This window comes from Tamandua tetradactyla, chromosome 5, assembly GCF_023851605.1.
Source record: "Tamandua tetradactyla isolate mTamTet1 chromosome 5, mTamTet1.pri, whole genome shotgun sequence".
NCBI classification, from domain to species: Eukaryota; Metazoa; Chordata; class Mammalia; order Pilosa; family Myrmecophagidae; genus Tamandua; species Tamandua tetradactyla.
This window is the reverse complement of record NC_135331.1, coordinates 150,479,320-150,502,270: the sequence shown is the minus strand read 5'-3', so window position 1 is coordinate 150,502,270 and position 22,951 is coordinate 150,479,320. Positions and strand designations below refer to the sequence as shown.

The 22,951-nt window shown below is 32.9% G+C and overlaps 1 protein-coding gene across 1 annotated transcript in view; it reads left to right on the top strand.

The window, feature by feature from the left end:
- EPHA7 (EPH receptor A7) overlaps positions 1 to 21,610 on the top strand; it is a 182,835-nt gene extending 161,225 nt beyond the window's left edge. The window contains 10 exon segments of the mRNA XM_077162427.1: positions 90 to 215; positions 1,327 to 1,512; positions 2,121 to 2,182; positions 3,642 to 3,821; positions 3,824 to 3,850; positions 4,535 to 4,690; positions 17,877 to 18,070; positions 19,103 to 19,258; positions 20,953 to 21,021; positions 21,023 to 21,610. Of these exon segments, the coding sequence (XP_077018542.1) occupies positions 90 to 215; positions 1,327 to 1,512; positions 2,121 to 2,182; positions 3,642 to 3,821; positions 3,824 to 3,850; positions 4,535 to 4,690; positions 17,877 to 18,070; positions 19,103 to 19,258; positions 20,953 to 21,021; positions 21,023 to 21,065 (1,199 nt within the window). The 3' untranslated portion in view covers positions 21,066 to 21,610.
- The last annotated feature ends 1,341 nt before the right edge of the window (positions 21,611 to 22,951 follow it).

Here is a 22,951-nt window from a genome sequence, read left to right as displayed (position 1 = left end):
AGGAGCTGCTCTGCATAATGAAATTCCTGGGCTGACTGCACAATAAGTGCTTTGCTTCATCACAGTCATGGTTTCTTACATCATTACAGTTAAATTTCCAGGCACCAAAACCTACATTGACCCTGAAACCTACGAGGACCCAAATAGAGCTGTCCATCAATTCGCCAAGGAGCTAGATGCCTCCTGTATTAAAATTGAATGTGTGATTGGTACAGGTAAGACTGCTGTAGCTTCCTTGTTCAGCTGTTCATTTAGTCAAGATTGAAAGTCATACATCATAAGGACAAGCAAATAATCATACATCAAGTGTAGAACTTTTGCATTTACGTGAATTGTTGGACTCAATGAGGCTATACTTGTTTACAAAATCTTCAGAAAAAAGTAAAAAAAGAAGATGTGGCAGAGAGAATTTGTATATATTTAGTTTTCTGTTGGATTTTCAAGATGTAGTTCTATTATAAGCTATTTCATAATAGTTCTGGCCTGTTTTCAATAAATGACTTGAATTTTTTTTAAGTCCCTGAATTTTGAGAGATATCTACATCGCCTCTTACTTGGCTTACCATCTCTTACTAAGCTTTCACATCTTTACCATTTTTTCTCAGATCTTTAGATATTTGTTCACCTTTTCACTGTAAAATTCTATGTAGCAAATGAATATTTATGAATTGTTTAAAGAAACTATTATTTTCTATGTGTATATATATTTTCACAATAATTATGCAATTTGGATCCATGTCCCTTAAATCTAGCAGACAGAGTGCATATGAATTCCAGACATTTAAATCTTTGAGAAATATTTGCTTTTCAAACCAAAAAAGCAATAGCAATGTTTAGAATTTGCTAATGTGTCCTTATGCTTTAGTAGTCAGTGTTTATCATGCCCCTAATTTTAATCTAAATATTCACTCCAAAAGAATTTTTATTAATCCAGTTAAAATAGCATGAGTTTAGAAAGCTTAACTTTAATGAGTGGGCTAAAATTCATATTCCAGTCTTAATTTCATTTATGACATTCTTTTTTTTTTTTTACATGGGCAGGCACCAGGAATCGAACCCAGATCCTCAGGGCATGGCAGGCAAGCATTCTTACCTGCTGAGCCACCGTGGCCCACCCTGACATTCTTTCATAAACAGCTTTATTGTGTCTGAGACATGGACTCACCCATTTACAGGAATATTTTCAGTATCATTTAGAGAGCTTTGCAAAGTATTTAGAAAAATATTTTATTCTTCCACAGAGCTCTTTAAAAAATTCAATGCCTTTACTTTGAGAGCAAAATTATGTCTGATATTAAAATACTCCTCCTTGATCTGTTACTTCAGGAGAATTTGGAGAAGTCTGCAGTGGTCATCTAAAACTCCCAGGGAAAAGAGATGTTCCATTAGCCATAAAAACCCTGAAAGTTGGTTACACAGAAAAGCAGAGGAGAGGCTTTTTATGTGAAGCAAACATCATGGGGCAGTTTGACCATCCAAATGTTGTCCATTTGGAAGGGGTTATTACAAGAGGTATATATTGGTTATATCCTTCATTTAACAAAGGGACTGAGTGATGGAAAGTAGTGTCATACATAACCAAAAAAGCAAATTATGAACATGCTGCATATACTAAATGATGTTTTTTTCTTTCTTGGTATATATGTAATTAAACTAACTCCTTTTTTATGCTACCACCTCAGAAAAAAATCAGGAATAATGCATCAGGATTAGGAGTTGAAAAACAAATCTGATAGACTGTTGGAAAGACTCATATGTACTGTCATTTGGCTTCAAAAGCTATAAAAGTGTTGCAATTTTAACAATTTATATAAAGTGTCATTTTTCTCTGTTTAGTTCACAAAGTAGGAGTCAGAAGAGCACAGTTTGTACAGACTTCAGGAGACTGAGTCAGAAGAGACTTCAGTTTGTACAGTTTAATTTTAAATAATGATTATGTAGACATTTAATGAATTTTTGAGATTAAGAAAAGCTCAAGAAAGATTAGTAATGCTTCTCTCACCCATTCAGTCTTTCAAAAGAGCATCAGATGTTTTATTGGGGTGAGAAGGAATCCCACTGAAGTTTAGATGCCAACTTATGAAAAATTTGCCTTTCTTATTTATCTTTTATCATTTTAGGAAAACCAGTCATGATTGTAATAGAATTCATGGAAAATGGAGCCCTAGATGCATTTCTCAGGGTAGGTACCAAAATTATCCAGCCATTCCAAATCTGTAATAAATGCTACCAGTATAACATTCTGACCTTTTTGTTTTGTTTTGTTTTTTTGCAGTGTAAAATGTTACCATTTTAACTTCAACAGGACAGAAAGTAGTTATTTGAAAATGAGATTAAGATTTAGAGCCCTAGACAGGATTAAACTAGAATCTTTTTGAGCATTTAAATGATCAAGTGCAGTTTAAAAAAAGTGGTTTCCTTTTACTTTATGTCCTATACTCAGAGAATACCTGAGCCATTGTAATTTAAACACATGTTTTAGAGTATCATTTTACTTTTCAGTGTGGAAAAAAGTCAGTGAACAAAAGTCTTAAACATAATACAGAGGTAATAAGGAAAGTTAGAAAATATGAGGAAACCATCCATTATTGTCTCTGTGATCCCAAATTTGCTCTGTAGGACCATTTCTATTATATTGTAATACAAACACAGAGCATAGACTGTAGAATTATAAATTTACTTTTAAGATTAGTGGCAATAAACCTTTTTGTAAAAAATAAAGTCTAAGTGTATAAGCATACATATATGTAATCTCAGAGGATGTATATGAATATATATATACATCAATGCTTTTCCAAATAGTGAGAGAATATAATCTAAAGAATAACAAGACATTCAGACTTCTCTTACTAAATCTAGAATGATGTGTTCAAATCAGATGTATAAGCAATCAGAGTATCAAGAGATATTTGTATTTCTGCATTAGTTTTCTGGAGGAAAGCAGCACCTAGGAAGATCATCAACTCAAACCAAGGTGTTAAAGCAACATGTTTGTAATTCAATTAGAGAAATCTGTTGTTAAATAATAATACCTGGATCAGAAATATATGTCAGCCACTCCAGTTGCAAATAATTCTCAATTCCATTTGCTATTACATCTGTTTTACATAATCTTTGTTGCAGGTAATATTCTCATCAATAACAAAACAAAAGAAAAGAAAAGGATCACCCTCTATAATAACTTTCTATTTAATTTCCCTTCTGCTTTTCTCAAATATATTTCCCCTATTTTTTTCCCTTCCTTTTTCTCCCCATTTCTGGAGAAAAAAATCTTAATTTGTATGCATTCATTTGCTTATAAAATTTTAGATTTTTTTTGCCATATAAGAAAAATATTTAGCTGTAGGAATTACATTTTTTAAATATGTAATTCCCAAATTGACTTTCCTATTAGCATGGACTTTTAGATTTGAATAATCTCAAATGATTATTAATAAATATTGGTAAAAAATACCTTATATTTTATATTATTTACCTGTAAGTTAAATCAGCACTTATGTTCTTTCATAAGTGTCTACATCATATAGAAAATTAATTAATAATTCCTGTATACAATAGCAAATGACTAGCATGCAGGCACTTTTTGAGATGATTGTCTCTTTACAAGTACAGTTAACCATTTTACTTTTGTCTTTCTGCAGAAACATGATGGACAATTTACAGTCATTCAGTTAGGAATGCTGAGAGGAGTTGCTGCTGGAATGAGATATTTGGCTGATATGGGACATGTTCACAGGGACCTTGCAGCTTGAAATATTCTTGTCAACAGCAATCTTGTTTGTAAAGTTTCAGATTTTGGCCTGTCCTGGGTTATATAGGATTATCTATGGAAGCTGTCTATACAGCTACTGTAAGAAGAAGTCAATTGCAGTGTCTTTCATTTCCCTGAGACTTTTCTTACGGAGAAAGTAGGCCTTAGTAATACACAACTACAAGGAGAAGAATAGCAAATTGATCTCATCTTTTTGGCATTGTGGAAGAGTCATTGTTTTTACAATCTATATAGAGTCTAAGAGGGCAAAGTAATGTTGCATTGATAGCATGCTTATATTGGAATTTTCATATAAGTCAGTATACAGTCACATACAAAATCATCCAGTTACTAACACACATGATTGCAACAGAAAAATATAATCACATTTTAAATCAATTAAAGAGGAGTCTTAACTATGTCAATTCTTACAACTTGTGTGAGATCAGAGAAAAGGAAAATATGTAAGGATTTATTTAAATACCCATATTTCATTCACTTTTACTGCTAGTTACTTTACCTAATTTGCCATAGTCTTTTGACTAGACACTTGCCTTTTATCACATAGGACAGAGTAAATTGAGTTGCCTTAAAAATGAAAACTAATGAGATTTTTAAATACATATTAGTAACTTTAAATTCCATTGTAGAGATTTAAAATGGATAGACCTGATGCTGAATTGCCAACCTAATATACAAATGTTAAGCTGTAGCTTCATGATATTGCCATAATGTTTTATAAGCTCTTACACATAATAAAATATAAATTTCTTTTTATAACAGGGTGGAAAAATTCCAGTAAGGTGGACAGCACCAGAAGCCATCCAATACCAAAAATTCATATCAGCCAGTGATGTGTGGAGTTATGGAATAGTCATGTGGGAAGTTATGCCTTATAGAGAAAGACCTTATTGGGACATGTCAAATCAAGACATATGTGTTACACTATTTAAACAAAAAAGAACTTTATATATTAATATGCAGTATTATTGGAACATATAGGTGGTGGCTTATTACCAAGAAGTTTTTATAAAACTATAACACCATGGTTCCTTAGTTTTCCATTTATTACAAAGAGAGCAAATTACTGATTCTTTTAATTTTATTTGGTTTACATTTTGAGGAATCACTTTCTCTTTTTAAATTTAAATTCCTTGGATGTAATAGAAGACTGTAAAATCTTTTTTCCCCTTAATAAAAATAACAGTGCTGTGCTTGTAGTAATGTAGGGAAAGAATCACATGAGTTAAAGAATCATTTGCAGAGTGGTGGGGAAAGACATTTAAATTTTATTTTGCTTTAGAAGCTTATCTTTCTTTTTCTTTTTAATTTCCTGAGGTGATCTGTTCAAATGATCTATTGTTGATTGGGTTAGTTAAGTTTTAATTTCATGAAGCAATTTATCCTCTATCATCAAAGATGATACTTCATAGTAATATTTTATAATATAATCACAATGGAAATATCTTTGCAAATTACCAAAAGATAACAATAGTATTTATTAAATGCGTACTCTGTTGCCATGATGGCACTCTAAGACTGAAACACTTACTCTCTCTTTTTTTTAAGTTATAGTCACACACCATACGATCCAGTCAAATTGTGTAATCATTGGCTTGCAGTATAATTGCAAAGTTGTGCATTCATCATCACAATCAATTTGAGAAATTTTTATTGCTCCAAAATGAAAAATCCCATACATCGTAAACTGCCCCTATTATTAACACTTAGCATTGTTATGGTAGCTTTGTTACAATGGATAAAAAAATGTTACAATATTATTGTTAACTATAATCCATACTTTTGCATTAGTTTTATTTTTCCCATATAACACTCTATTAATAATAGCTTGTAATAGTGATGTACATTTGTTTTAGTTCATGAAAGCATGTTCTTGTATTTGTATAACTATCCACAGTCATCATCCAAAACACAGTTCACTGAGTTATGTAGTCCCATATTGTAACCTTTAGCCTTCCTTCTAGTGAAATATGCAACCCTGAATTTTCTCTTTCAACCACAATCACACTGATAATTCAGCACTGTTAATGAATTAACAGCGCAATGATGTGCTACTATCACCTCTATCCATTTCCAAATATTTACAATAAGAATTCTGCACAAATAAAACATCACTCCCCATTCTCTACCCTCATTCTATTTCCTGGTGCCCTATATTCTAGATTTTAATTCCATGAGTTTGCTCATTATAACTTGTTCACACTAGTGAGACCATACAATATTTGTCCTTTTGTGTCTGGGTTATTTCATTCAATATAATGTCCTTAAGACTAGTCCATGTTGTCTTATGCATCAGGACTTCATTCCTTCTTAGAGCTGAATAATATTCCATCATATGTATATACCACCTTTTTATTCATTCATTGGTTGATGGACACTTGGACTGTTTTCATCTTCTTGCAGCTGTGAATAATGCTGCTGTGAACATCAGTGTGCAAATGACTGTTCAAGTTCCTACTTTCAGATATACCAAGTAGTGGGATTGCCAGATATATGCCAATTCTGTACTTAGATCCTAAGAAACTCCCAAACTGTCTTCCACCGCAGCTGCACCATTCTGCATTCCCACCAGCAGTGAATAAGTGTTCCTGTTTCTCCACAGTCCTTTCCAACACTTATAATTTTCTGTTTTTTCAATAGTGGCTATTCTAGTATGTGCGAATATCTCATTGTGGGTTTAGTTTGCATTTCCCTAATAGCTAGTGACGCATGCCTCTTTTTATATGCTTTTTAGCCATGTGTATTTCCTCTTTGGAAAAATATCTATTCATGTCTTTTACCCATTTTTTAATTGAGTTGTTTGCCTTTTTAATGTTGAATTATAGAATTTCTTTATATATTTGAATATTAAACCCTTATTGGATATGTGGTTTCCATATATTTTCTCCCATTGAGTAGAATGTCTTTTCACTATCCTGTCAAAGTGCTCTGAAGCATAAAAGTATTAAATTTGAAGAGGTCCCATTTATCTATTTTTTCTCTTCTTTTCTTTTTGCTTGTGAATTGGGCATAAAGTCTAAGACATGACCACCTATGAGAAGATCTTGAAGATGCTTCCCTAAATTTTCTCTTAAGAGTTTTATAGTCCTGGATCTTATATTTAGATCTTTGATCCATTTAGAGTCAATTTTTGTGTAAGGTGTGAGATAGAGGTCCTCTTTCATTCTTTTGGATATAGCTATCCAATTCTTCAGCATCATTTGTTGAAAAGACAGATCTGTCCCAGCTGAGTGGATTTGGCCAGTCTTGTCAAAACTCAATAGCTCTTCAATTCCCAGCCCATGCACTTCCCAAAAACAAAACAAACAAGCAAGCAAGCAAACAATAATTCAATAAATAGTGCTGCAGTAATGAGATACTCATATGGAAAAAGAATGAAATGTGACCCCCACCATACAGCAAACAAAAAAAAATAATAACATCAATAGACCATAGATGTGAGGGTCTATTTCTGAACTCTCAATTCACTTCCATTGTTCAAATATCTTTTTTGCCCTTTCCCTGCTTTTTTTTTTTCACCACTGTAGCTTTGTAATATGCTTTAAAGTCAGGAAGTATGAGTTATCCAACCTTTGTCCTTCCTTCTCAAGATGTTTTTGTCAATCCCTTACCATTCCAAATGATATTGATGATTAACATATCCATTTCTGCAAATTAGGCTGTTGGAATTTTGATTGGGATTGTGCTGAATTAATAAATAATTTTGGTAGAATTGACATCTTAATGATACTTAGTCTTCCAATCCATGAACATAGTATGTCCTTCAACTTATTTAACAGTTATTTGATTTCTTTTAGCAATGTTTTGTAATTTTCTGTATGCATGTCCTTTATATCCTTGGTTATTCCTAGATGTTTGATTCTTTTAGTTGGTATTGTAAATGAATTTTTTTCTTGATTTTCTCTTAAGATTGCTCGTTAATAGTGTATAGATACACTGCTCATTTTTGCATGTTAATCTTGATATCCCACTACTTTGCTGAACTCATTTATTAGCTCTCATAGCTTTGTTGTAGATTTTTCAAGACTTTTAAAATAAAAGATCATCTGCAAATAGTGAAAGTTTTATGTCTTCCTTTCAGATTTGGATGCCTTTTTTTTCTAGCCTATTTGCTCTAGCTAGTATTTCTAGTACAATGTTGAATAATGATAACAGTGGACATCCTGTCTCATTCCAGATCTTAGAGTGAAAGCTTTCAGTCTTTCACCATTGAGTACAATGTTAGTTGTGGGTTTTTCTTATATGTGCTTTATCATGTTGAGGAAGTTTCCTTCTATTCTCATCTTTAGAATTGTTTTTATTGGGAAAGGATGCCAGATTTTGTGACATGCTTTTCTCTGCCAATCGAGGTGATCATGTGGTTATTCTCTCTTCAATTTGTTAATGTGGTGTATTACATTAATTTATTTTCCTGTGTTGAACCACTCTTTCATACCTAGGATAAAAACCACTTGATCATAGTGTATAATCTTTTAATGTGCTATTGGATTAGATTTGGTAGTATTTGTTAAGGATTTTTGCATCTATATACATTAGAGTAATTAATTTGTAATTTTCTTTCTTGTAGTAGCTTTATCTGACTTTTGTATTAGGGTGATGTTGGCTCTGTAGAATTAGGTAGTGTTCCCTCCTCTTCAATTTTTTGAAAAGTTTGAGCAGGATTTGTATTAATTCTTCTTGGAAAGATTGGTAGAATCTTATCTTGGGCTTTCTTTGTTGGACATTTTAGATGACCTTTCAGTCTATTTTATTGTGATTGGTTTCTTGCAGTCTTCTGTTTCTTCTCAAGTCAGTGTAGGTTGTTCATGTTTCTAGGAAATAGTCCATTTCATCTAAAGTGTCTAATTTTGGCATACAGTAACAGTATCCTCTTATGATCTGTTTATTTTTATGGGGTCAGTAGTAATGTCCTCTCTCTCATTTTATTTATTTGCATCTTCTCTCTTTTTTCTTTGTCATTCTAGCTAAAGGGTTTGCCAATTTTATTGATTTTCTCAAAGAAATATTTTTTTAATTATCTCTATTGTTTTTTTTACTCTCAATTTTATTTATTATGCTTTAATCTTTGTTATTTCTTTCCTTCTTTGCTTGCTTTGGATTAGTTTGCTGTTCATTTTCTTCTTCCAGGTGTGCAGTTGATCTTTGATGTTTAAACCCTTTCTTCACTTTTAATGTAGTTGTTTAGGGCTATAAATTTCCTTCTCAGAAGTATCTTCACTGAATCTCATATGTTTTAGTGTTGTGTTCTTGTTTTCATATGTCTCCACATATTTTCTGATTTCTCTTGTAATTTCTTCTTTCACCCACTGAGTAAGAGTATGTTTTTTAACGTCCATATATTTGTGAATTTTCCAGTTCTCTGTCTGTTAATTGATTTCTAGCTTAAATCCATTATGATCAGAGAAAATGCTTAGTATAATTTCAACTTTTTAATTTGTTGAGACTTGTAGCCCAACATGTGGTCTACCTGAGAAGAATGATCTATGAGCACTTGAGAAGAATGTATATCCTGCTGCTTTGGGCTGCAATGATCTGTATAGGTCTGTTAAGTCTAGTTCATTTATCATACTATTCAGGTTCTCCATTTCTTTATTGATCCTCTGTCTAGATTGTCTGTCTATTGATGATAGCTGTGTTTTGAGGTCTTTAACTATTATTGTAGAGACATTTACTTCTCTCTTCACTTTTGCCAGTGTTTGTCTCGTGTTTAAGGCATGCTGGGTAGGTGCATAAATATTCATGATTGTTATATCTTCTGGGGGGATCGTGCCTTTTATTTATATACAGTTTCCTTCTTTGTATCTTTTAACAGTTTTGCATTTCTAGTCTATTTTGTCTGATACTAGTTTAGTTACTCCAACTCTCTTCTGCTTACTATTTACATGGAATATCTTTTTCCAAACTTTCATTTTAACCTATTTGTACATGAAATATTTTTTTCCAACCTTCCACTTTCAACCTGTTTGTTTCCTTGGGTTTAAGGTGAGTCTCACAGATGGCATATAGTTGGATCATATATTTTTATTCATACTTCCAATCTGCAACTTTTGATTAGGGAACTCATTAACATTCAGTGTTATTACTGTAAAGGCAACACTTATCTTCACACATTTTCTCCTTTGGCTTTTATGTGTCGTATCTTATTTTTGTCTCTTTTCTTACCCTTTCAGTTATCCTTACTGATAATCTTATTTCCAGAGTCTCCTTCAGGCCTCTCTCTCTTGTCTTTTCCTTTCAGCCTGTAGAACATTAGTTAGTATTTCTTGTAGGGCAGGTACCTTGTTGATGAACTTTCTCAGTTTTGGTGTTTAGCTGTGTATATTTTAAATACTCCCTTATTTTTGAAGGATGGTTTGCTGGATAAAGAATTCCTGGCTGGAATTTTTTCTCTTTAGTACCTTTTATATATCATACTATTGCCTTGTTCCATGGTTTCTGCTGAGAAATTGGAACTTAGTCTTATTAACTAAGACTTATTTGATGAATTGCTTTTCTCTTGCTGCTTTTCGAAATTCTCTCTCTATCTTTGCATTTGACATTCTGATTGGGATGTGCCTTGGAGTAAGTCTATTAGGATTTATTCTGCTTGGAGTATGTTGTGCTTCTTGGACATGTATCATTTGTATTCTTTCTGCCACTTTCCTTCTCTTCTCTTTCTGGAACAACCCTCGATGCATATATTTGTGCACTTCATGCGTCATTCAATTCCCTGAGAACTGTGCTCAATTTTTTTTAATTCTTTTTTCTATCTGTTCTTTTGTCTGTAAGATTTTGGTTCCCATCATCTAGTTCACTGATCCTTTCTTCTGCCTGTTCAAATCTGCTATTGTATACCTCTAGTATGTTTTTAATATCTTCTATTGTCCCTTTCATTCTTATAAGTTCTGAAATTGTTTTTTTTTCTTTTTGCATACTTTTAAACTCTTCTTTATATGCACCCACTATCTTCTTAATATTTTTTTTTACTTTTGCTATGTTTTACTTCATCTCCTTGAATTGTTTTAGAGGATTTGTCTGAACATCATTTATTAGTTGCTTCAAAGCTTGCACCTCATCTGAGGTTTTAATCTGTTACTTTGACTGTGCCCTATCTCCCTGTGTCTAAGTATAACTTGTAATTTTTTTTTTTTTTTTTTTGGTGTCTAGGCATCTGATTTTCTTGATGAGTTTATTCTGCAAGTCAGTTTCTCTTGCCTAGGGTTTTCATGTGGGTTTACATTTTGCTGAAAGTTTTCTTTGACACTTGGTTCAATTTATTCTAGATCTTTAGAACAGTTTACATTTGATCTGATCTTTTTCAGCTCTTATTCATCTGATTCTTGTCCTGGATATATAGTACACCTTTTGAGATTGTGTAATTGTGTTGCCCCCCCCAGAAGAAATTTTCCTTTTCCCTTTTCCTCTCCAGGAATGTTGATCTGTTCATTTTTTAATTTGCCTCTCCATAGTTTTAACACTCTTTCTAATCTCTTGCTGCTTTTGATTATGGAGGGCTAATCAACTGGAGGGCTAATTCTGGGAAGAGGCTCTCCTGCAGAGGACTTTCCCAAGTCAGTTTTCCCAGTCTGAATAGGCCTGGGGACCTATGAAAGGGTTGGGTCTTTATCCTGGGGAGAAGACCAGGAGGGACACAAATCTTCTCTTTGATGGCACTCTGAATCTTTGGCTTTCTAGGCCTGCCCAGTAGTTGGTGGTCTTCAGCCCACTGCTCTTGCAGTTCTAATGTGGTACTATGACTTTATTTTTTGCTGACTCCATCCCTGTTGGGGTATGGTTGAAACAGATGCTGCCAGCTACTTTCTACCCTGGATGGGCTGAAACTTTAGCTGCACAAAGAGCTGGAACCCAGCAATCTGAATTTACTAATCTAAATCCATAACCAGTATCCTGCTGTACCCCCCTCCCCACTTCCACCATTCTTGAGAAAGGAGACTTCTATTTTCAGCTAGGCGTGGCTCCTGAGAGGTCTGCCAACCTTCACAGTATGGAGGGGTCTACTCACAGATCTTCTCTGCAGTTTTTCAGTCTCTTCTTTCCATTGTTCCCTGGATGGTATACACAGAATCCGAAACAATTGTTTCAGACAATTCCTGGCTGTTTACTAGTTGCTCTGGAGAATGAAATGAATCTTAGAGCTCCCTAATCTGCCATCTTGTCTCCTCCATATTCCATGCTGTTACTCTTTGTGAGAAGAATCTGATAGCAGTCCATGAGGATATACATCTCACACCAAGAAACCGTTTGTAAAGCAACATAGCAGAAGTTTAAGAGAAGATTTATTCCTGTTGGATTGAATTTTATGAAATTGCCAAAACTTTCAGATTTGGGCAGATTCATATAGTGCAACCTATAGAAATTGTGAGCAAAATTTAGACAAAAGTAGAGAAGTATAAAATCTATGAAGATACCCTGGATGTGAACTGGAAATCTGAAGAGGACCTTGGTTCATAGCAGATGAGAGAATTTTCCATGGGCTCAAATTGGAAAGTTCAGAAGTCAGACCAAGAGAGATATCGGAACTAACCACATAGACTCACTTTCCTGTAACAAAGGATATGTACACTAGTAGTAATTATAAATGAACATAGAACATGGGGAAAATCAATGAAAGGCTTTTTGTAAGGAGTTTGGAAATAATACAAATGTAAGGTCTTGAAGAGTACAGCATAAAATAAGTAGTGCTTGAGGAAGGTCTGTACTACCATTTAAGTAGGCTGATGTGACTAGCAAACTGTTTTCAAGTAGTTAACTCTTGAGGTACTATAAACAAGACAGCAATTTAAGTTGAGTAAAGGTTAAAAATCAAGTTAATTTTCAAAAAAGATCATGAAAAATGTTATATTAAACCAATAACCTTGTTTTCAATTTCATAATATTCCTATGTTAAGAGCCTATGTCTCTTAGCACTTGTAAATAGTTATTTTTAGACAACTAAGGTCAAAATGGGCTATATGTTATTGGTAAGTCTATTTTAGGTATATATATTCCTATAAATATACTTTTTTGGCTGCATCATCCTACAGATTTCCACCTTAATAGAAAGTTTATAGCCTGAAAAGGGGGAACTTTTTAATCAGTTAAATATTTTGGTATTTTGAATTGACTTATGACATGAATTTTTTTTGTTTTTATTTTTGATTTTCAAAGATAAAAGTCTAAATGATAAGTAAGTTTGGCAGAAGCAAAGTTGTTAATATCTGACAGGTCTCAAGGTCAAAGATTTCGTGGCTGTCAAAATATAGGCAAACAAATCCTTGGGGCACAGAAAGATAAATATTTACATTCCCTAGATACTCAGAGTTTCAGTTCTTTTGACAGCTTCCTTCTGTACTAGATTCAAACATTAAGGGACTGACAGGAATATAAGATGCCTTAAATTCAAAGTCTACTTAACTTCTAAAATGAATAATGGAAATGGTTAAGGAGAAAAAATAAATAGCTCCAGTTTTAACTTTAAAAATTCCCAAAGTAATGTTTCTTTTTCATGGAAAAAATACATATAAAAATAATGTATCAAGAATTAATGCATATTTTGATTAATCAAAAGAAATCGTTATGTCTGTAGTGAAGTTTAGCTCATAAGCAAGAATATTGAACACCACCTTTCATTTTCATTTCTTTAAATTTTGAAGATCTGAAATAAATACTAAATTGGACACGTTTGTATAATAGTAAAGGATTACCTATAGTAATCCTCAGAAACAGCTCAGTTTGTATAGTGAAATTGTTATTGATATTCCTCTTGTATCATATTTACATTTTTAAGTATGTTTAAGTCCTCTTGGAGAAATATTCTTTATTTTCAGCATGACAATGATGAAAATTCTCCATAACTCAAAATAGTGAACTCCATTCTGGAATAAAATTCTCTAGATAAAACTTTTTGTCTTGGAGTCTCTAGTAGAAGTTCATGGAGAGACTTAAGTAATCTATAAACCCTCTGATACATATGAAAAGATCTCTGTGAACACGGAAATGTATCATATTTTTCTGAGAAGACAGCCATAATCAGATTTTCAGTGGTATTAATTTTTTAATAATGAATCTAGATTGTTTTGTTAGGTGAACCAGTTCACTTTTTGTTGTTTAAATTCAGTTGCTAGGAATTTATCAAGGGTTTTAAAAAGCCCACACATTTCAAACCCCATGGATTTTAAAAGACTTCATAAAATTCAGTGAAAACCAGCAGTAAATTGATAGGTATGTTTCTGAGCAAATCCACAAATTCTAGACTGAATACTGAATATGGCCAGATTTCTATGATCACTGTGAGGAAATATAATAGATAGTTGCTCATGCTAGAAATAAGGTAAGTCATTAAACTATGACACTTTATTTGAGCTCCAAACTGGGCAATTATCTAGAAAAATGTAATATGTATATGTGTCATGAGACTTATACCTGAATAGATTATCACTTGGCTAATACTTAAGGGAACGTTCATTTATATTTGCATGTGTCTATAACTTTCTTAAGTTTTAACCTGCACTGAAAGACCAGTTAGAATATAATTAGAATCAAGAGGCTGAGCTTCTCAAGTAAATTCCCAACTTTCATTCTTCTGAAAAATCTGCAGATGTTTTTTTCTTACCATTGACACTCTTTCAAAGAAAAAAAAATCTTCATACATTTAAATGGAGTTCAAACCTAATAAAGTATTGCAATAATTGAAAATATTCATATTTAGCTCTCACAGCAGCTTTTTAAAATGTAATTTATATCTTATTAATCCAAAAAAATTACTGCTAAATTTTGAAATCTTGAAATTATTAAATATATTCTTTTTGTAGTACTCAACAAAGTTTAAGCTAGGCCAACAAAATGTTAAATTGACTAGTAAGTAGGCATAAGAATGATTTTACAATTATGTTTCCATAAAGATATGGGACTAGATCATCTTAAAATGGTTCAGAACAGGCCATTTGAATGTTTTGAAAATATAATACACTTATAACTAATTATTCTGAGCTAAATTATGAATCCTCTGGTTTTCCTTTAAAAAGTCATCACTGATTATTGACTTTGAATTTTTTTAATGTCAAGATAAGAAAAAGGTGTTTTGTTTTTTTGTAAAACCTTGCCATAATCCCATAAATGAGTATAAATTATTTAATTGTGTAAAATATAGGTCATGCTATTTTAAAGTTGATGAAATGAAAATGGGCATTAAGCAAAGGACAGAAAGCAATCATGTTATACCCAGTTTTGAGCTATTACAGTCCCATTGTAATGTAGTCTTTCTGGGCTCTCTTTTCTCTTAATCACAGTGCTCATGCTGTAATAAAATTGTAAACATTTCTCAGTGAGGAATATTTGTTTTAGTTCTAAGTATTTCTTCACAGTATGTACCAAAGAAGTGGCCCTGTGTGTCCCAGAGGCTTTATAAAAAAATAATGTCACTTACCCTAGTCACTTCCTACTCCTCTGGGAACTGTCTAGAATTAGAATTGCTAACAATTGTTTTTCTTTTTTCTTTACTGACTTTTATTAGAATACTAACATCAAATCTGGACTGGCAAACCCAAGGGTTTTCCGGTAATTCAGCAAAAAGGTGTTTTACTGAATTCTGTGAATAACTACATAATGCTCCAAGAACTTTGGCCGTCTTGTCAGAGCACCTTGTGTCCAGGAATATGTAGCTATTTGCAGAAAGTATTTCTTTATTTTTCATTTTCCCACACGGGAATATCATGTCGTGCTTGTGTCAATATATGACTCTGGTCAGAATGCCTCAGTCGAATTCTGTCTTCTCTAACAGCTCTGTGATGCTGGCCTTTGTTTAACTTCTCTGTGCCTCAGATTCTTTATCTATTCTTTACTAATAAGGTTTGTGAAAATATTAAATGAGATCATTCTTGTTTAAAGTAGTGCTAGTCATATGACAGTTATTCAGCAGATGTTTACCATGATTAATTGTATCTTAAATAGTTAAATTGTTTTTCTGGTACAGTAAGCACATAAAAACCTCAGAACCTTGAGGTTCAGTTTAGGCATGCATCATCCACTATCGGCCATTTATCCTCAGAAGATATACCTTGGAATGTACCAAACTGTGCTCTATAGAAACTATATACAATCCCAGCAAGTATCTTTAATGCCACTGTGGGTAGGACCCTGATTATTAATAGGAAGTTCAGGCTCCCAAAGTTCATTCCTGTTCCTGAACATCTCTTCATTTAAGTGTTGTACTTAGCTGCTGCTTCCTTAAAAATGTTTAAACCACTGTATCTTTGAGAGCTTGAACTTTCATTTTGTATTGAGATAAATGCTGTTCTCAATGCTATAATAATATGAAGCATCAAATTCCTCCACTACAACTAGACATCTAGAAATGTTCATTAGCTGTCATCCTTGAAAAGTCATTTAACGGTACTATACTTTGTTCATTAGCACAAAAACTCAATATTGTATGTACAAAACTAAAAACTTCTGAATGCTTTCTGTGAAAACTGTGGCACGTAAGAAAGAAAAAGAGTCTGGGACTGTTCTCAGCTTTCTGGCTGGAGTGGCTGGTTGGCTGGCAATGGCATTAATTGAAATAGTAAAAGTAAAAGATTTGGGGACAGTAAAATTTAGTCTTACATAGTGTGAGCCAACTATGGAAAATCCAGGTAAGGACATCCAGTAAACTGATGGATATACACTTTAGAGTTCAGAAGAGAATTTGGGTTGAGGACTTTATATTTACAATTCTTTGCAAAAATTTCTGATTATCTATTTATCTTTTACATTTTATCAATTTGAATATATAGATTTTCTTAAATTAAGAAAGTGGACTATTTTAAGTATTTTTTCTTATGCAGAATTATTCTCAAAAAGTTGTTGATGCCAGCAATTTTATTCAATGTATGCTGCAACCTTTTACATTTTAATGTGCCTTTCTTGAATGGCAGCATGCAACTTAAAGATATTTCCCTGAAACTATGAGACTTATTAACATCTCTTAAAGCCAGCTTTTTGTCTCCTTATTTTGGGCCTTATTTTTTTTCAAAAAACTCAAAATTGCCTCTTTTTGTTTCTTCAGAGAGTAATTTTTTCTTACTATGGCAGCCCATGTCAAAGGATTTGTTAATCCCCCTTTAAGAATATTTTAACAAGGGTTTTACAAGCCCTTCGTATTTGTATTATTTGCTTTCCTGCTGTTTTCCACATGCTGCACAGATTTGTGACAATTTCTGATATTTTAGATCTATTTCTGCTTTCCAGATAAATACAAGAAAGAAAAAAAAAAGTCTGAATGATAAGTAGTTTTTAGACTTTATGATTGCCATGCAAGCAATGTTTATGGAGGCTTATTTTTCACTTTACACCCAGAGCTTGTTATAAATGTCTTAGGCTGTTATTCCATATGAATAGGCAGTGATGTTTAACAAGTGGTGTTTCTTGAGTGGAAAAGCCCTGATCCTGTAGCCTTTGTCAGTTTCCTGACACACTCCGGGTGATTTCAATCTACCAGTGCAAGGTTGCTGAACACAGAGTTAAGGAAAGGATGTAGGTACCTCTCCTGAACCAATGCAAGCTGGCTCCTGCATGCAACTGTGTCTTATAACCCTAGGTACTAAGCTTCATATTATTTAAAAGAACAGTATTCTAGGTAATACTTTCTGTCATATTTTTTGATTTCCTGTTCAAAAGTGTCATCCAAAGTAACTCAGTAAAAAGTGAATTTTGGGGGGTCATTTTGGATAACTCAGAACTTCCTTTTACAGCAGATAAAGAATCTGAGGCACAGAGAATTTAAACAAAGGCCAGAATTTTAATACTTATGGGCAAACATGTACACTCACAACTATATATACAAGTGAAATATTCCCAATGCATCTTCTATTTGGAAGACCTCTGGAATGATATTAAAAGTTTTCCCCATCTCTTGCACCCTGGGTAAATTTAATTGCTGCTCCCTATTACTGAATTAACTAAGAAGTGTCATCATACCTGTATCTCATGCACTTCTTAATAACATGTTTAATGTTCACAGGTATTTTGGGGAAAAAGTACGTTTTTTGCAAAACAGTGTGCCTGGTTTTTATGGCCTAGTGAGTGAATCATTTTATTATAATTGACCCTCAATTCAGTAACATTTTTCTAACCTTTTGACTATTAGGCTATTAAAGCAGTAGAAGAAGGTTATCATTTAGCAGCACCCATGGGCTGCCCAGCTGGTCTGCACCAGCAGATGCTGGATTGTTGGCAAAAGGAGCATGCTGAAAGACCAAAGTTTGAACAAATAGTTGGAATTCTAGACAAAATGATTCAAAACCCAAATAGTCTGAAAACACCCCTTGGAACATGTAGTAGGTAAGGAAATGGAATGTGGAAGACATTCAGATATTCACCTAAGACATTTATCTCTCAGGCACACCCCAAAGGCAAAATTAATATTTTGTTAATTTATAAATCCATATCAAATGTACTATGTTTACAGAATTTTTTGTTCTATTCAGGTACCTTTACCTTAATTTAGTGCTTAATTAATAAATTAATTTTAATAGCAATTAAGTATCCCTTTTTTCTTTAACACTTATAATAGATATCACTAACTGTTATTTCCTAGAAAACTTTCTAAATTGGATTTTCATGATAAGGTGGCATTTCACATTCTCAGACCAATATTATTATTTTATTGGTTTTTATTGCTGCTGCCCTAGTTTACTATTATATGCATATTTTCTATTTTATTGTCTTGCTTTGACATATTTAGTAAGATGATTCTCCCAAGATAAAAATTATTTAAAGTTATTCAATCCATGATGAGTGAGTATACCCATTAAAAAGAGTCAGAAAAACTCCATTCATTCCCTGAGTCTGGCTCGCTCCATTGTTATACATAGTAACTGTATTTCATGTCCAGCTGCCAGGTAAATGTGAGGCTCCGGTCTGTTTTGATAGTTGGGCACTTGTGGAAGTGTATTGACCAGTGGTTTTCATAAGGTTGCCATCCACACAGCAGATGCATAATGTCTCAGTAGCTCTCTCTCAACCTGAACAGGTCAGTGCAAAGCCAAATGTGCTCCCTTTACTCCCAGTTCTTTCCAGAGGACCTAATGGGCAAATATTTGCATTACAAATATTGTCAGCTATACTTGAAAAAAAAAAAAAAACACATGGAAGATGCAAATTGGTGGTCATCAGATCTAAAATGCTAATTTAGGAGCTTGTAGTATTGGGCATCCTTTATGTTTTAGAGTTCATTAGCGACTATATTTATCGTTTATAAATCATTTAAAATATCTAATCTTATTATTTTAAAACCTTGTCTTATATGGGCCAAGACATTCTTTCTTTGTTAGTTCATGAGAATATTTGCTTTTCTATTCTATTCTTATTTAGGCCAATTAGCCCTCTCCTGGATCAAAACACTCCTGACTTCACTACCTTTTGTTCAGTTGGAGAATGGTTACAAGCTATTAAGATGGAAAGATATAAAGATAACTTCACAGCAGCCGGCTACAACTCCCTTGAATCAGTGGCCAGGATGACTATTGAGTAAGCTAAAACTTTTAAAATGATATTTCAGAATTTATTATATACAACTAAAACTTTATACATCAGGTCATCTTTTTAAAGGAGCAAGAACCACAAAATTAGAAAAAGCATCTCTTTAATAAGTGCTTACTCTGAGCCAAATATTATGTTAAATAGGCATTTAAACATATATTATCATTTTAACCTTCACAGTAACAGTTTTACTAAGTTGATAGTTTTATCTCCATTTTACAAATGAGGAGGCTGAGGCTCAGATAATTTAAATATTTTCCCCAAGATGACTCAACTAATAAGTGATAACTATTGTGCTTCCATAACCAGTGTTCTAAGCACCCTCAATGATGTTTTCTCTTTCATTAACATGTTGCATCATTTAGGTCACTCTGTGGGAACTTTCAACATATGCAATGCATATATTGAACAGTAAATATCTCAAAATTTCTTTCCCAATGTAAAAATATGTTAGGACTACCAAAATGGTGACTTTCTGAAGTAGTCAGAGAAGCCCAATCAATTAACTGGGGTTAAGAGATTAATTTACTATTGGAAGTTTGTGTGATTAATCAATTCAAAAATTTTTTTTAACCTGGAAATGACTAGATAAAACAGCTTTTGAAATTTCTATGAACTAGAAGTTAGAAAACTAAATTTTGTTTTTTGACTCCATCACTGATAACCTATTTAATAACTCTAAACTTCAGTTTCCTTGGCTGCACTGTAACTCTTTTTGGTGACTGTTGTGACTCTTAGTCAATGTGTTTGCAAATGGAAAGCAATTATCAAAGTTCTATTAGTGGGATTCTATTTATATACTGTTGTGAGAAGAAGACCTGTAGTCAGATACTCTTTCATGACAAAGTTTAGAAAATTTAATCACCTGTGTGCTCTTTTTCGGATTCCTCCTGGTTGCCATCTGTGTGGAGCTGGCATAATTATATCCAGACCCCCAAAGCAATCTGTACCCCCAAAAACTGCATAACTCAGAGTATTTTAAGATCTCTGCTATAAGATACTACAGTACTATGCTGTTAACATATTTTTATTGCTTGTAAATACCTAAGCTCAACCTTTCTGACTGCTAGGAAAAGGAAAAGTAAGTAAACATATACTTTGAAGTTGACATAGTTAACTTATGTCAAATTTAAGCTATTAAATACAGGTATTGCAAATTTAAAAACCACTGTTTAGCTGACATATTGTCAAATGACCGAACTGAACTGGAGTAAGTATACAATATGCTCAGTATTACCACATGATCATTAAACTCAGAATATGTGAGCATTGATGATTCTCCATCTTTCTACTAGATCACAGCAAATGTTTTCATACTGTATCTTGTTTTTCTTTCATTAAAAAATTTTAAACCCCAATTAGGTTCAAAAATATGATATTTAGAATAACATTTCCTAAACTGCCCTTAAGTTAATAAGGTTAAGGTTTAAATAATCTCTTGTATGCAATTTTAAATGAGTTGAAAAATAACTCATGATCACAAATTGGGAGCTTGAGCAGTGGGGCTTCTTATAAAGGGGAATACTGATGCAGGTTGACCCACTGCAGGCATATGGACCTAATACCCAAGAAGACTGAATGGTAACTAAGATATACAGATTTAATTAAAGAGTTGATGACAGTTTAAAACCACATAAATTCTTTGTAAGGCAATTAATCAAAAATGCATTTGTCTTTCTTAGGGATGTGATGAGTTTAGGGAACACACTAGTTGGCCATCAAAAGAAAATCATGAGCAACATTCAGACTGTGAGCACAAATGCTACATTTACTTGGAACTGGCATCCAAGTGTGATAAGCCTTTCTCCCTTTTGAGGGAGATGATGGACTGTGAGAGAACAGTACTGGCCTTCAGTATATGCACAGAATGCTCCTAGAAGACAGTTGATGTCCTGGGTCCTTCCTACAGCTAAGAGATTTAAGAAGCACCTATAGACTTGAACTCCTAAGTGCCATCAGAATATCTAAAAAGGGAATTTAGGATCCACCACTGGTAGCCAGGAAAACAGCAGTGACAATAAACAAAGTACTACCTGAAAAACATCCAAACACCTTGAGCTCTCTAACCTCCTTTTTATCTTATAGACTTTTTAAAATGTACATGAAGAATTTAAGAAAGAATATATTTGTCAAATAAAATCATGATCTTATTGTTAAAATCAATGAAATATTTTCCTTAAATATGTGATTTCAAACTATTCCTTTTTAAAATCATTTGTGTTTATTCTTCATAAGGACTTTGTTTTAGAAAGTTGTTTATAGCTTTGGACCTTTTTAGTGTTAAATCTATGACACATTACTATGCTGGGTACCTTTGAAAGACTCTCAAATTAAAAAAAATAGCATGATTGAAGATATATTTCTGTCAAAACATTGGTATCTTTTTGTGCCTTTTTTTCTATTTAATCTGTGCTGTTTTGATAGTTGCTAATTGGCAGGTAGTCAAGAGAAAATGCAAGTTGCCAAGAGCTCTGATATTTTTTAAGAAAACTTCTTTTGTAAAGATCAGACAACACAATATCTTTTCAATGAAGAAAAAGCAATAATGATCCATAAATACTATAAGGCACTTTTAACAGACTGTTTATAGAGTGACTTTACTAGACAGAATTTAATAAAAATTTAAAATTGTAGGTTTATGACTATTGAGAAAAAGGTGAGGCACTTCATCTAGAGAATGTCAGTGAAGACAAGTCTCTGAAAGCAAGAACTATTCAGTGTTATCTAAAATTTAATCTGAGCACATCAAGATTTTTTCAATTTCATGACATTTGAAAATTTAGGAGAAATAGTTGGCATATATTTTATACCCTACTATGTTTAACGCAGTCCAAACATGAAAAGAAGGAATTGACGTTTTATATTAGAACTCTGGAGCATGATTGAAGGGGCAGTTCACAGTTTTCTCCTTTCAAAACAGAATTTGCTACATGCAATATCACCATTGCAGGTTGTTTTTTTTAGATCTTTAATTTGGGAATGCTGATGCAAAAAACTTGGTAAATAAAAGAACTCTTTTTACCATATAAGGAAAAGGTGAAGGATCAGGCTATTCTGTTTTTGTTTTTAAGTTTTATTTATTAAACCATATTATTTGATTACTATGTTAGAATTTCATAAGCAATAATTAAATGTGTCTTTATAGATATTGTAGGAATGTATACATATTGTGAGTAATACTTTCAAAATTTACAAAATCATGAACTGCCCCAGAATTGAACTGTTGTACTTCCAAAGAGAATTGAGCTGTTTATAATGGTTTTAATAGAGCAAGAGCCCAGGGATCGGTCATAATTGGTCTTGTTTGATAACGTGGGCCTCCACAAACAAACAACAAATAACAGAAATGAAATCTGTAAATGTTCCTTTGTAAAACTTGTAAATTTTATTTATACTGTCTTGTTTTGTACACATATTTCTCTGTAGTGGGCTCTGGATACATTGAAAATGCACTATATTTTTCTATTTTACTTGCAGAGCATCACAAAAGAACAGGTATTTTCAGTGCTACATAATGTGTTTTCCCACATTTAGGACCAAAGATGGCTATAGAAAAACTCAAATGGATTGCTTCCCTAACCCCTCCCCTCCCCCCTTTTTTTCCTTTAAATCACTGTATACTGTTATTTGATATTTTAATTTATTTTTGATTGACTAGAAAATCATTTTAATTTCACTAAA